This window comes from Austrofundulus limnaeus, unplaced genomic scaffold, assembly GCF_001266775.1.
Source record: "Austrofundulus limnaeus strain Quisiro unplaced genomic scaffold, Austrofundulus_limnaeus-1.0 Scaffold953, whole genome shotgun sequence".
Classification (NCBI taxonomy): Eukaryota; Metazoa; Chordata; class Actinopteri; order Cyprinodontiformes; family Rivulidae; genus Austrofundulus; species Austrofundulus limnaeus.
Window position 1 is genome coordinate 69,356 of NW_013953355.1, and position 14,755 is coordinate 84,110.

The 14,755-nt window shown below is 43.0% G+C and overlaps 1 protein-coding gene across 1 annotated transcript in view; it reads left to right on the forward strand.

Moving 5' to 3' along the window:
- The window catches only part of LOC106533477 (cryptochrome-1), a 77,681-nt gene extending 62,926 nt beyond the window's left edge, over nucleotides 1-14,755 (forward strand). Inside the window, exons 11-15 of the mRNA XM_014029802.1 lie at nucleotides 57-164; nucleotides 1,602-1,751; nucleotides 2,527-2,607; nucleotides 2,851-2,975; nucleotides 11,846-14,755. Of these exons, the coding sequence (XP_013885256.1) occupies nucleotides 57-164; nucleotides 1,602-1,751; nucleotides 2,527-2,607; nucleotides 2,851-2,975; nucleotides 11,846-11,854 (473 nt within the window). The 3' untranslated portion in view covers nucleotides 11,855-14,755. The remainder of the gene's footprint in view (nucleotides 1-56; nucleotides 165-1,601; nucleotides 1,752-2,526; nucleotides 2,608-2,850; nucleotides 2,976-11,845) is intronic.

Below are 14,755 nucleotides of genomic sequence, written 5' to 3' on the forward strand. Positions count from 1 at the left end.
ACTGTGAAATGAGTGTAGCAAGCCTGTATTTCTGTATTTGCGTTGTTGTGTTTCAGGCCTGTTGGCATCGGTCCCGTCGACCAATGGGAACGGAAATGGAGGAATGATGGCTTACTCTCCTGGAGAGCAGCAACCAGGGACCAACAACAACAACAACTCACACTGTAGGTCAATGTTTGAAAAAGTTAAATTATTTTAATGACAGAAGTTACATTTTCTGTAAAAATCTGAATGGTATACTACATGCTAAATAATTTTGCTGAAACCTAATGAGGAAACTTAATGAGTCGCCTAATGGTTTGCCAGAAACTCCTCGAGGCCAATCAAAAGTCCTTCTCTATGGCCTCCCCGAATTACTCCCACACCCAAGTTTTTGCATCTGCAACCAGCAAAGCTGCAACCCCCTTTGCCACTCTGTGTCTGTCAGCTGCTTCAGGAGTCCTCCCGAAAGCCAAGTCCTGAATGCTTCCTTCTTCAGCCTGACTGCCTCCATCACCTCTGGTGTCCACCAGCGGGTCCTTTGGTTGCCACTACGACAGGCACCGATGACCTTCAGGCCACAGCTCCTGGAAGTYGCATTTGCAATAGAGGTCCTGAACATGGCCCATTCAGATTCCATGTCCCCGACCTCCCCCGGGACATGTGAAAAACTCTCTCGGAGGTGAGAGTTGAAGATTGCACAAATGGGGCACCGCCAAACGGTCCCACTTCACCCTCACTATACGTTGRGGTTTACCAGGTCTGTCCAGCAGCCTTTTCAGCTCACCACCAAGTGGTAATCAGTTCACAGCTCTGCCCCTCTCTACACCCTAGCATCCAAGACATAKGGCCTCAGGTCCGATGACACGATTACAAAATCGATCATCGACCTTTGGCCTAAGTACACTTATGACCACTCTATGCTCAAACATGGTGTTTGTAATGGACCCATGCTTACCACAGAAATCCAGTAACAGAACTCTGTTCAGGTTCAGATCAGGGAAGTCGTTCCTCCCAATCACCTCTTCCAGATAACTCTGTCATTGGGCATTGAAGTCACCCAGCAGAACAAGGGAGTCTCCAGATGGCACCCCTTCTAGGACACCATCCAAAGACTCCAAAAAAATGCCGGGTAATCTGAACTGATGTTTGTTGCATAAGCTCAGATGACAATCAGAACCTTCCCTCCTGTAGCACAAAGCCACAGAAAGGCAACACTCTCGTCCACCAAAGTGAACTCCAATACAGTGRCACACAGCCGGGGCCTTGTGAGTATCACCACACCCGCTCGTCATCTCTCTCCCTGAGCAACTCCAGAGTAGGAGAGAGTCCAGCCCTTCTCCAGGAGTTGGGTTCCAGAGCCCAGGTTGTGTGTTAAAGTGAGTTCAACTATTTCTAGCTGGCAACGCTCAACCTCACCCACAAACTGCAGCTCCTTACCCATGAGTGAGGTTACGTGCCATGTCTCTAGATCCAGAAAACAGAGTACCCGGGATCACGGGGGTACTCAAAACCCTCCATGTTGAGGTGGCAATTTTGCAGAGGGGATCCAGTTTAATAGAATATATACAGTATAATATAAATGTTGATAAGTCACTGGCATGTTTTGTGCTTTGTTGTAGTAGCTGGAGTGTCGGGGAGCTCAGTTACAGCAGGGAACGGCWGTGGAAGCATCTTATTTAACTTCGACAGTGAAGAACAGACCGGACCCCGCAGTGTTGGACAACAGCAGCAACGACTTAACACACTGCCATCAACTCAGCAGCAGCATGGTAAACCACCATGAGATCTTTCATTTTTCTCTTCATTTTATATTTTGTTTGTGTTGTTGGGTTCAAGGGTATAAAAACGCTTTAAATACAGCAACGTTTTGTTAAATTTTGTGTATTAAAGGCAGCAAACGTAATGTAGTTTTGCTATTTAGCATCAAGCTTCAACAATGGTGGCTGGCTAATTTTTTTTATCATTATTATATAAACACGTGACGGCTAATATTATGAATTTGCTCCGATCACTTTTAAGGACAATTTTAAGTGTTTCTAAAAATAACAAAACTGATCTGGACCGTCTGTCAATCAATCATGTGATTACATCTAAATATAAATTTCTGTTCTTTCTGTTCTTCTCTGTTCAATGCTAATTTGAGACCAGAAATAAAGACTAACATAGTATTAATTAATTCATGGATGGATCCAGACCAGAGTGTGGACTTTGAGAATCATTGATTTGAGCTGACAGAAAGTCTACATTTAGATGTTTTTATACAGAGGAAGTATCTGTCAGGAAAGAGCTGCACTTTTCTCTGGATCCCCTCTGACCTCTGTCATGTTGTACAGTTTGGTGAAGTTGCTGCTTCACGAAGCCAGTGTAAAATATGTTTTCTGCATTCACATTTTGTTTTATAATGTACAGCAGATGTGTCAAACTCATTTTCACCGAGGTACTTCACATATGAGACATATGTAGATCCATCTCACACTCATGTGGATGAAATTCTGAGTCATAATAACTCTTGGCCAGATGTAACCTTCAGCGTGTCCTCTGCAGGATACCACTCAGTGCCAGATGCCAGTCAGAACATCCCCAGCAGCCGACTTCATCATGAGTTTGCTGTTCCTCAGCATCCAGGTAGGAAGCTGGAGCGTGCTTTAGGTCTTAATCAAACATGTTTCTTCTTGAATGTTACTAACCTTAAAGATGTCTTACATAAATAGAAAAAAAACTTCAAATTTCTGTCTAGAAAGTTATAATTTTCTGCCACAAGAGGGCAGTACAGTAACACTATCACCAGGCTCTGCTCTGTAAACACGGATCAAAGATGACGTCACTGTGATCATGACCATGTCTTTTTTCTTTTTCCGGGACCTTCAGGACTCCTCCTGCACACGAGGGGCAGCATCACAGGGAAGCGGGAGCGGGAGTCAGAGCGAGAAGGGTCGGGGGAAGAAGAGCCAGCGACCTGCTCTGTACACAAAATGCAGAGACAGAGTTCAGAGGTCAGACTTTTCCTCATGTCTGACACTTCAAGTCTAGTATTTAACTCAGATCTAAATATCTCAACATTTTTCTCTTTATAAATATGCAATTCTCTGTAGTTTCCTCAGGACCGATCAATCACCAGAGATGACCTGAAGTAGGACTGACTGTCCTTCAGTTAGCTCTGAGTCAACACTGTTCAAATATTTATCACACTCCACTCAAAGATAAAGGTGGACATAAATGTTCTCCGTATTTCTGGTTTTTACCTCTTTAGGACCTTTCCTGGTACAATAACCCACCTTGTGAGGCCGGTAGTCCTCATGAGCCCAAACCCTGTATGGTGGATCGCCATCTTGGGGTTAGGTTTCTGGCCACAGTGTGAAACGAGTTTATGTTCGGGAAGGAGATTTACAGTGAAGGGTTTGGTTTAGGGTTAGGCTACAGAAATAAATGGAAGTCAATACAATGTCTGTCAGCAAAATGTCTCATGAACTGGACTAGTTTTATTGATCTACAACAGACTAACTTTTGGAGTCAGCCTGACTCAAGATGGCCACTAAAGCCTGCTGGTTTTTGAAAACAGATGTTGAGATAAACTTTGATGTGGTAGTAGCTGAGAGTCATTTCCCAACTAGGCATGGGCCGGTTACCRGTTTCACGGTATACCGTGATTCGAAAAAGTCACGGTTTCAAAACCACTAAAATTTTCTGTCATACCGCTCCTACGGTATAAGCATTTTTTGTTTATTTTTCCTCCGGTCTGTATATAAACATGCATTCATAGTTGTGATTTCTGTACTTTGTGTGCGTGTAATTATATAATCTTTATGTGAAAACACCCCTTCGTAATTTAAAACACAATAGAAATTCCCAACGTGAGAAATAACTAATAAAAAGACTTTTCATGCAGTATACACTGATTTGTCTTAACTAATAACAGTTATCTTTTTAGATGTAAACTTTATCAGGATAACCTAATTGCATTTGATGTTAAAAATCACAAGTATAGAAGCACACAGGTAAATAAAATTTCAGCATAACACCTCTGTGATCTAAAAACAGCTTCCAAAAATAATTAAAGTTGATAATAGAAAATATATTTTCTTTTTTGTTTTTAAATATCAATTTCAAAACAAAATGTTTAGAGCTGTGATCATGAAATTGTGAAACTGTGATATTTTTGACCAAGGTCGTCATGTCATGTTTTCGTACTGTCCCATGCCTATTCCCAACACACTGAGTGTCAGGTTTGGCACAGGAATGAACCCAAGTCCGGATGGAGAATAAGAATTTAACAAAAATGATTAATTTAACAAATAAAACAAAAGAGCAAAATAAAACAGCAAAATAAACTAAAACACAAAGGAGCCACAGGGAATACAGGGACAACGAGACAGATGGACAAGCCATGTAATGATCCAGTGATAGTGATGCATCTCAGTAATCCAGGTAAAAAAATCAAAAAGAAAAAAATTGTATAGGTCTTCTGGATGGGTTCTTCTCTAATGAAACTTTTCGTCTCTCCTCCAAGAGACCTTCAGAAGCCATTTTTGTGAAGAAAGACGGTCCATCATTAAACAGAGGTGGAGGCCTCCGTTTTCAGTTGTCCCCCCCCTACAGCGCTGCTATTGCCAGTATCACGCCGCCCCCTGTTAACAATAGGTGTTAATTAGGTGTCAACGATAGCCATGTGATGTCAGTATCAGTCACATGGAAGCAGTGCTTAAAAGCCTGAATTTTGCCTGAAACTCTCAAACTGAAGAAGTCTCTTGGAGGAGAGACGAAACGTTTCATTAGAGAAGAACCCGTCCAGAAGACCTATACAATTTTTTTCTTTTTGATCCAGTGATAGGAGAGAAGTATTTATTCCCGCAGAGGAAGAGAGAAGGTGGGCAACAGCTGAGGAAGACTAATTGGAAACTACTGACACGTGAGAGATAATTGAACAGGTAAACAGCAGGAAACAGGCTGAGGAGAAATGATGAGCAGTGACACAAGGAGTACACAAGAGGGAGACCACAGACAAGACACAAACCCAACATTACCCCCCCCCCCCCTCAACAAATCGTCACAGACGATTTACGGACAAGCATGGGTGTGGGGTACAAAACACTAAGGCAGGATGGAGGGCAAGAGACAAAAGACGAAGGAAACACGAAAACAGAAGACGCAGAAAACGAAACCAAAAACCGACAGGAGAACTCTGGGAAAAACAACAAAAACAGTCACAAAGATGGCCCTAGGCACATCTGAAGAGGGCAGAAAGTTCAGGTTGGCGCCCAGCAACCCAACACAGATGAGGCAGGGGCTCTGGAGGGACACCGTGGACCCGGTCGCAGTGGAGGCGGAGCTCTGGAGGGCAACCATGGACCCGGTCGCGGCGGAGATGGAGCTCTGGAGGGCAACCGTGGATCCGGTCACGGCGGAGCTCTGGAGGATGGCCGTGGATCCGGCCACGTAAGGAGACGGATCTCTGGTGAACGGCCCTGGACTCAGCCGCTGAAGAGACGGATCTCTAGTGGATGGCCCGAAGCCAGGCCGCGGAGGAGATGGAACCCTAGTGGGCGGCCCAGGACTCGGCCACTGAATAGACTGGGCTCAGAGGAGACTCTGGAGGAGCCTTCAGAGGAGACTCTGGAGGAGAGCTCAAGTGGGGCTGCAGCTGATGGTGAAAGCTCAGGACCGGCCGACGTGGAGATCTCGGCTGCAGGCGGCATGGAGACCTCAGCTGCAGGCGACGTGGAGACCTCAGCTGCAGGCGGTGAGGTCTCAACTGGAGCAGAGGCCAGTGTGGACTTGGGAGCAGAGACCGGCGGAAAGACCTTAGGAGCCTCAGGCAGGCCCGGGGACTTCACAATCTGACCCAGGGGCTCAGTAGGCTCAGGCTGGCCTGGGGACTTCACAATCTATCCCAGGGGCTTTGTAGGCTCAGGTGCTACTTCTGGCTCTGAGGGCTCTGGTACGGACTCCAGCTCTGTGAGGTCTGGTGCTGACTCTGGCTCTGTGAGGGCTGGTACTGCCTTCGGCTCTATGGGCTCTGATGCTGTAGCAAGCGTGGACAACACCTCCACAAGAGCTGCAGTGAGGAACACAACCACAGCAGCCAGGGTGGTGACCACCACTTCCCTCCCCTCAAGACCCTCCACACAGGAGGTGGAGGCGTCGAACCACTGGAGAACGCAGGGAGCGGTAGAGGCGTCGACCCTCTGGGGAGCGCAGATAGAGGTGAAGGCGTCGAACCTCGCCAGAATACAGATGGAGGTGGAGGTGTCGACCTCTCTGAGGCGCTGGGAGCRCAGGAGGTGGAGGCATCGAATCTCACCGGAGCATAGATGGAGATGGAGGCGTCGACTCTCCCAGAGGCGCTGGGAGCGCAGGAAGTGGAGGCGTCGAACCTCACCGGAGAACAGATGAAGGTGGAGGCGTCGACCTCTCGGAGGCGCAGGTGCCTGGAGTTCTCAAAAGCCCTCTCGGAGGTGGCACTGGGGGAGGTGTCCAGGACCCTCTCAGAGGAGACGTTGGCGGGAGAGACAGTGGGGGCAATGGAGAGCCGAAAACCATCGGCCCGGCTGAGCAGTACCCGGCATACTCAGGACAGAAGGGATCACTCTCTGGATCGTAGTCTGGGTCATACTCAGGCTCAGGAGGGGCCGCCGCCTTTCTCCGCCGGCGACGGTGGCGCTGAGAGGAGCCGGATGGTGGAGCGGGCTTCATTACCAGACGAGTTCCCCAGAACTGCGTCCTCGCTCTCTCTTCTTCTTCCTCCAGAAGGAGAGGGGACGGGAGGACCACGATCTCTGGATCCYGATGTTCACGTCTCCAGGCGGGCTGAGCAGGTGCCATCCAGAAACCTCCCACCCGGATGACGGACTGTGGCAGCTGATCCTGCTTGGTCTTGGTTGCTCTCCGAGAATTTAGCTGTCTCTGAATTTTTCCCACACTAACTTAAGGGGGAAAAAAAAGGTCTTTTTCAGCAAACTCAAAAAAACTCATTCTCCCGGTGGGTTTGTAAGCTGACTGGATCATTCTGTCAGGTTTGGCACAGGAATAAATCCAAGTCCGGATGAAGAATAAGAATTTAACAAAAATGAAGCCATGTAATGATCCAGTGATGAGTGAAGACAAGAGAGAAGTATTTATACACAAAGAGGAAGAGAGAAGATGGACAACAGCTGAGGAAGACTAATTGGAAACTACTGACAGGTGAGAGATAATTGAACAGGTAAACAGCAGGAAACAGACTGAGGAGAAATGATGAGCAATGACACAGGGAGGACACAAGAGGGAGACCACAGACAAGACACAAACCCAACACTGAGGTGACATCTGATCGGTTCTCAAGAGATGGACCACATTTATAGTTTTTCAGCATCTAGAGCAGGGATGGAAATTACCACCCGCCACTGGCCAAATGCGGGTAAAATTATGAAGTGGCGTGTGGATCTGAACAACGCATTGCCACCGTGGTAGGTGTRTAATGAACTAAAAAGCGTTCAAATCGCACTACTGACCTTTGTCAAAACCTCAGTTTTGTTTTTATTTTGCATTTCAGAGCCTGTATAGGACGTTAAAAAACATTAAATAACATCAAACAACCATCTTCCAACCTGCTCTGCAGCTAGAAATCAGTTATTCCCTCCTTTCCTGCGCGTTGTCATCTGTGTGGTCCGCCTGCCCGCCTCGCATCACTCCCATCCCCACCCCCCCATGTGCGCGTGATACAAAAGGAGAAAATAAAAACGCCACCTTTAATGTGGTGTTTACATATCTGTAGTTAGTCGGGCAGCAGGCAACAAAACCCTTTCTCAAGAGGAACCAAAGGAAAAACTGAAAGTTGCAGTTTTTTAACAATGAATGGAAAGGGAAAAAACGGACTAAAGTGAATTTAACAGGGCAGTCAATTTTTTTTTCATCTGTCAGCAAACAGCAAAGCTAGAGCTGTAGGCATTAAGAGCAAAAACCTGAAATCAGCTGTTTAAAAACACTATTTCTAACTGCCAATGCGTGAATATTACATAAATGTTAGTTTAAAAAAATCTTCATATTAGTTGTTAAATATTTTAACTCAATAACCATGATCACTTTGATTGACCAATAGAAACTTAAGGAAAAACTGTTTTTTAACCTCTAGGAAACGTCTGAAGATCTACAGAGCCCGTGAGGTGACATGGGAGATTTTTTTTCTTTTGCGTTCATACGCAATAGTATTGCGTTACCTTGCAATACCTTTTGAGTTCCCTCGCAAAAGTCGTTTATCACAGTTGTGCCTGCCGTGCTCTGCCATGAGGAAGTTTGGCTTAAAGACACGTCGGGGCGTTTCTGTTACCAAAAGGCGTTTCTGGTCCCCACCTGTCGTTTTTCTGCTCAGCATTGCTGCCTAAAAATGCTGCAGGATTTCTCAAACGTGCATGAATGAGTCAAAGCAAGGCTTTGGGCATGTTTTTTATGAGAGTATAACATTATAACATGATATAAAACTCAAAAAAGTTGATTTTACATGATCTTGCCCCTTTAACTTTTCTCTGCAGGCTATTTTTTGTGATGCAGAACAAAACGAAAACTAAGTAAAAATATGAACCTTTTGACAAACCTTTTCAAAAGTAAAAATAGAAATGATCCCACTCCAAGACAACGGATCATCTAGAGGAATTTCCATCTGTTATTGAAATCTCACTTAGAACAGAAGAAAGACAATTTCATACTAGTAGCCTATAGAACAGAAACTACAAAGGCTGATTTTATTACATGAAGGAGATAAATTTACCACAGGTAATTTATTTGTAAGGTCATATTTGTTTTGTTTTTTTCACCTTGAAAATTTCTCCTATATTATTAAGGTTAAAAAGCTTTTTTCCAGCCAGGTAGACCACCTAAAATAATTGGTATTCCACCTACATACCAGCAAATTTAAAAAAGCCACTAATAGATTTTGAGTGCCTTTATCTAACTGTAAGCACAAACAATATAATTAGGCCACCAAGGACCATGAACTGTCTAAATGCCACCGTGTTACAGAAACAAAAAAAAATAGTGCCTGGTAAAAAGTTTCAATGGCTGGTAAAAAATTTTTCCTACCAGCCGCTGTGGCTGATGGGGAAAATTTTTAATTTCCACCCCGATCAGTAGACCTTCATTTACTTGAAAGTCCAGAATCTAGCACAGTTTAGGACTTGACTGTTTCTGCTTCCTGTCTTGTTCAGCTGCTTTTTGTTTGTTTTGTTTGTTTGTTTGTTTGTTTGTTTGTTTGTTTGTTTGTTTGTTTGTTTGTTTGTTTGTTTGTTTGTTTGTTTGTTGTTTAGGATCCTGGTCCTGTTTGGAAAACTGGTCCTGATTGGGATCTTGGTCCTGTTTGTTATTCTGGTTCTGTTTGGGATCCTGGTCCTGCTGACCCAGACTGGGCCAGTCTTCAGCAGCAGGACTGATAACTTAATCCTTCCACCWGTGTGTCTGACAGTGGGGGTGTCTGTGCTGATCTGCTGGTTCTAGTTTTCTCCAGACATGCTGCTGGGCATTATGGGTAAACAGGTCTATGTTGGTCTCGTCTGTTTGAAGGACCTTTGGTCCAAACGAGACTGACTTGTTCTGTGGTGGAAGTTATAATTTAAAGTCTGCTCCTGGGAAGATTGTTCTAAATSAAAGTTAGAATCTTTCTCTCTGAATGATGGGCTCTTTGGAAAAGAGCTTTGACCTTTGACCTAGGAGCAGCTGGAGCAAGAACAGCATGTGTCTCCTGACACACCAAACATCAGGTCAACACGTGGACAGCTGTAAAGATGCTAAGATCAGCTGTAAGATAACTTCTAAGGTTCATCAGTTGAAGATGTTCTCCAGTGATTTTGTGAAAGTTTCATTCAAGTGGGTCCACTGCTGCACAACACATGTTTCTAACAAACAAACAAACAAACTCACACAGACAGGCTGAAGGAGATAGAGAGAGTATTTTGTGTTTCCTGACATTAAAGAGGAGGTCAGCAGATGTGACTCACCTCCATGGATTCTGTTCCTCTGTGGGCTCAGCTTGTTTCTGGACTCATTGTTTTGCATGGCTGACTTCTGTTTTGTGTTTTATTACAATCAGCTTCATGACAGCTTGATATTTCCATAGATGACTCCGTCTGCTGTTAGACTGCATGATAATAAAACCTGTTGACTTTGTGGTGGGATNCACACACACACACACACACACACACACACACACACACACACACACGTGCCTCAGCAAAGGAAACAAAGACTGAAAATAAACCTGAAGGATTTGTCTTCATACAAAATGGAGCTTTTGGAACTACAAGTGTTGAATAATTACCACCTACTGTATCTCTGCACATTTTCATTTTACAGCAAAACTCAAAGTCATCATAGGATGAAGATAGATAATGGATTCGTTGAAATCTTGAAAAATAAGTTGTTCAAAAACAAAAAAAATGGATCTGAAATCGATTAGATCAGATAATTGAATCCTGGATCAAACCCTTAGTTTGTGTTGGTTTGGATAACTTTGATCCAAATAATTTGGATTATCCAGATCTCAGCAGATTTCAGGAACAAAATGTGATTTAAATTAAATTCCAACTTGTCAAATWAACAACCTTTATCATGTGGTAGATTTACATGTATTTATTATGTTTTTGCCTAATTTTCAAACCATTAGAGGTGAAATTATAGATTACTTTAGCCTCCAGATCACTGAAAGAAGGGACACCTTGCTATAAACCAACTACAGCAAACCAAAGCTGAACCTGAGAACCTTCTCCTGAAAACGAAGTTTATTTTTTTTGTTTCAGTGTTGACATTTTCATTTTAAAATGAAGTTTTAAATTTAAAACTCATAAAATGTACACTGGCTGGCCAATAAAAAGTCGCCAACAATAAAAGGTCACTCTAACATTTGGTTGGACCACCTTTAGCTTTGATGATGGCACACATTCTCTGTGGCATTGTTTGGATAAGCTTTTGCAATGTCACCAGATTTATTTTCATCCAGTGTTGCATTAATTTTCACTGAGATCTTGCATTGATGATGGTAGAGTCTGACCTTCTCCAGCACACCCCAAAGATTCTCTGTGGAGCCAATCCATGTGTGAGAATGATGTCTCATGCTCCCTGAACCACTCGTTCACAATTCCAGCCCCACGTATCCTGGCATTGTCATCTTGAAATGTGGCCGTGCCATCAAGGAAGAAACAATCCATTGATGGAATAACCTGGTGGTAGTCAGCTGACCTCATTCTTTGAGCACAAACTGTTGCTGAACCTGACCAACTACAGAAACCCCACATCATAGACCTTAGTTACATCCAGGTGGACACTTTGTTTCTGGCCGAGCAGTCTATTTTGCTTTTTAATTTTTGATATGTTGTGGTTGGTCAAGAGGTAATGAAAATGTGTGTTTGTAATTRTTACAATTTTAAAAATAAATGTATTTTGAGTGACTCGATGTTTTGCACTCAGTAGCCTTCACACAGTCTCATGTTGAGCACTCATTATCCAGATTTGGTCATTTTGAAAAGTTGGATCTGAATAAGATTGATCCAGCTTTTCTTTGATTGAAGGGGGTAAAAGTGAGATGGATATTTCCATCTGGGTAGCTGAAAAGAATATTATAAAATCTGGACAGTTTAATGCAAATTACTTATTTGGACCAGTTGGCAAGCCCCAGCAGGGGTTAAACTGGGTAGAAGAACAGATTTTTGTCCTAGAGGGTTTTTGTCCAAGATGCAGATAAATGTCACTTTTCCAGATCCAGTCCATCACAACTCAAACAAGATCAGAAAACATATTTAATGTTTGATCAGAACATCTCCATTGTTATTAGTGAATTAATGCTGTTCAGTGGTTTTAGACGGACTCAATCGTCTCATCCGGTCTCTGTTTGTCCTCCCTGCAGACTTCCTAGAGCAGGTGGGGCTGAGACCGTCTGAGACCACCTTACCGTCTCCACCTGGTCCACAGACCGAGGGAAGCCCAACATCTCCACCTCTGTTTCAAACACCTGCAGCTCCAGACATCACCACCAACCCTGAACTTTCTGTCAGAGGTCAGTCTGAGGTCAGACACCACCTGACCTGCAGCTGTGTGCAAACAGATGTGACAGCATCAGAAGAATGTGCAAAGAAACAAAATGCCTCAAACCAACAGTTTCCTGAAAATATTTGTAAAAAGAAGTTAAAATAATAAAAAAAGAAATCATCAATATTGTCTTAAAACTGCTGCCACCAGCACCACCAGTATAAACTCTACAACTGAGCAGCTATACATGTAATTACTGAAAAAATCTTGTTTTTATTTTCCTGTTTCCCTTCTCATCTGCTCTGCACCGTCACCGACAGAAAAGATTTTCTGTAGGAAGTCTTTTCTGTCAGAGTGCTGCGACTCATAACGTCAGGCAGGAAAACCAACACTAAATCTGACCCATCAGCCTCGGCTTGGCCCGCAAACATTTACTCCCAAACCTTAGTTGTTGTTTTTAAAAATGAAGTAGTTGTGTTTTTATTTTGTTTTCATGTGTTTTATTAAAAACCAGATCTTTGTAAAGTTTGATTTTCACTTCTAAAGTTATTTCTACACAAATGAAGGAGAAGTTTTCATTTAAAGTCTTCTGATGAAGTCAGAGATACTAAAAGAGCATTTTTAACAACCGGACAGGTTCACATCTGGCTTTTTACTGAACTTGTTCGAGTGTAGAAACTTTCAGTTTGGTTCACTTCGACATGTGGTGGATGACCCATCAGATGGTCCAACTGAAGGTCAGAGGGTTTTCCTGACATGTTCCAGTTTTCCTGCTAGTTTCTCTCATTGTTTTATGATGCTTTGATCTTTAGTGAAGTGTAAAATCCAAGGAACACCACAAACAATAACCATCCTTGTTTGGATCAAACCTGGAATGATTTGGTGAAACAAACTCAGCTTTGTGGTTCTGTGATGGTGACTTCTCTAAGGCTCTTTCAGCATCAGAAATATTAATATTCTTACAGAAAGATTAAGTAAAACCATTCAGCTGAAAACCTCGTGATTTTCCTTAGAAATGACTCAGTTCCAGGTTATCACTCATTAACATCCAGTTTACATGTTGGGCTGAAAATTAAATGTCCACTCCTCAATAGCCTTTCCACTGTGGAGGCAGATGGTCTAGCTCCAGGTCCAGATCCTGGTCCTGGTTCTGTTGGAGCTCCAGTTTTCTATCAGGATCTTTTAAAAAGTAGGAAACAGAAAATGTTTTGTGTCTGAGAGGTTAGGAGAACCTGGGACGACAACRCAGAAGGCCAAAAACGATTCAGACATCCTGAGATGTTTGTTGACTTTAAACTGACTTAAACTTGATGTTCTTTGTAAAAAAAAATAAAAAGTGTTGCGGTTTCATCTCATGTTAAAAGTGTAAAATAGCTGTTGTAGACTAGTTTTCTTTCTTATTTTGTGCAACATGAGAGTCAGAGTCCAGTTTAGTTCTGGGTGCAGCTTGTCTCTTTTTCCAGAAGAATCTTGTTTTGTTGTTTTGGCTCGGGTCCATCGCTGGGTTTTTAGTTTGCCCAGTTTTTCTTTTCTTTTTTTGGATTCTGGTGTAAATGCTGATTCTCACAGTTCTGGTTCATCCTTTGTTTTCTTTGTCATTAATTCATGTAAAGCTGAAATTATTTAGGTTCAACTTAAATTATTTGTAAGCAGACAATCGGTCATGTGTACATTTGTCCTTTTTATGTTTTCAAACTGTTGAGCTGACATCTTCTTAATGTTTAGGACAGAGAGTCACCTTTCAATTTTTCTRTTTCAAATCTTTACAGCCAAGAAATCAGATCACTTCATTGTCCCGCCTGTTCAGACTCCTAGGGTTCAGGCACTCGGAGTTTCCTCTCAAAGAGGTCACATTTTTCTAAGGTTTTTTATACAAACCAAAAATCTTTTATAGAAAAACAATTCAACCAAGTTGAATAGACATAATAAACATTTGAACAAGCCTCATTCTGTCAGCAAAACAAAACCAACACATGTCAAAGAGAGTAAACGCWCACCAGGGTCGTAATGTGACAAAAACTAGAATGCTCTAAACAAAATTAKGTTTCTGATCAAAAATATGAAAATGAAGGAAAATATTTCAAAGTTGAAGTTTTACTCTTGTAGCAGGATTTCTGAAGTTCTGATGAGTCCAACTGAACCACAGAACCCAAAACKCCAAACTACAGCAGATCTTAGTCATGTTAAAAGCCCTCCACTCTGAACTCCCATTATTTTCTACAGCCTAACCYTGACTTATCTTAAACCTAATCTCAGTACATATGTGACTCGAAACACAACCACCCCAGTAAATACTTGACCCTAAACCCAACCTCCCCAGTACATACCTGACCCTAAACCCAACCACCCCAGCACATACCTGACCCTAAACCCAACCACCACAGTACATACCTGGCCCTAAACCCAACCACCACACTACATACCTGGCCCTAAACCCAACCACCACACTACATACCTGGCCCTAAACCCAACCCCCCAGTACATACCTGACCCTAAACCCAACCACCACAGTACATAGCTGACCCTAAATCCAACCACCCCAGTACATACCTGACCCTAAACCCAACCACCCCAATACATATTGCTCCTTTTCCACTAGTGCCACTTAGTGTAGTGTCGGAACGGTCAATGTCGGAACGGGTCAGTTAGGGTGCTTTTCCATTGACATTCCAGTCCAGTTCCAGTGGGTGTTTTAGGTGGTTGGTGGAGGTAGTTTTGGGGTTTTCTGAAAAAAGTTAATGCGCAAAATGAGAGATGGAAACACATTTGACGAATAACTTTTGAAATT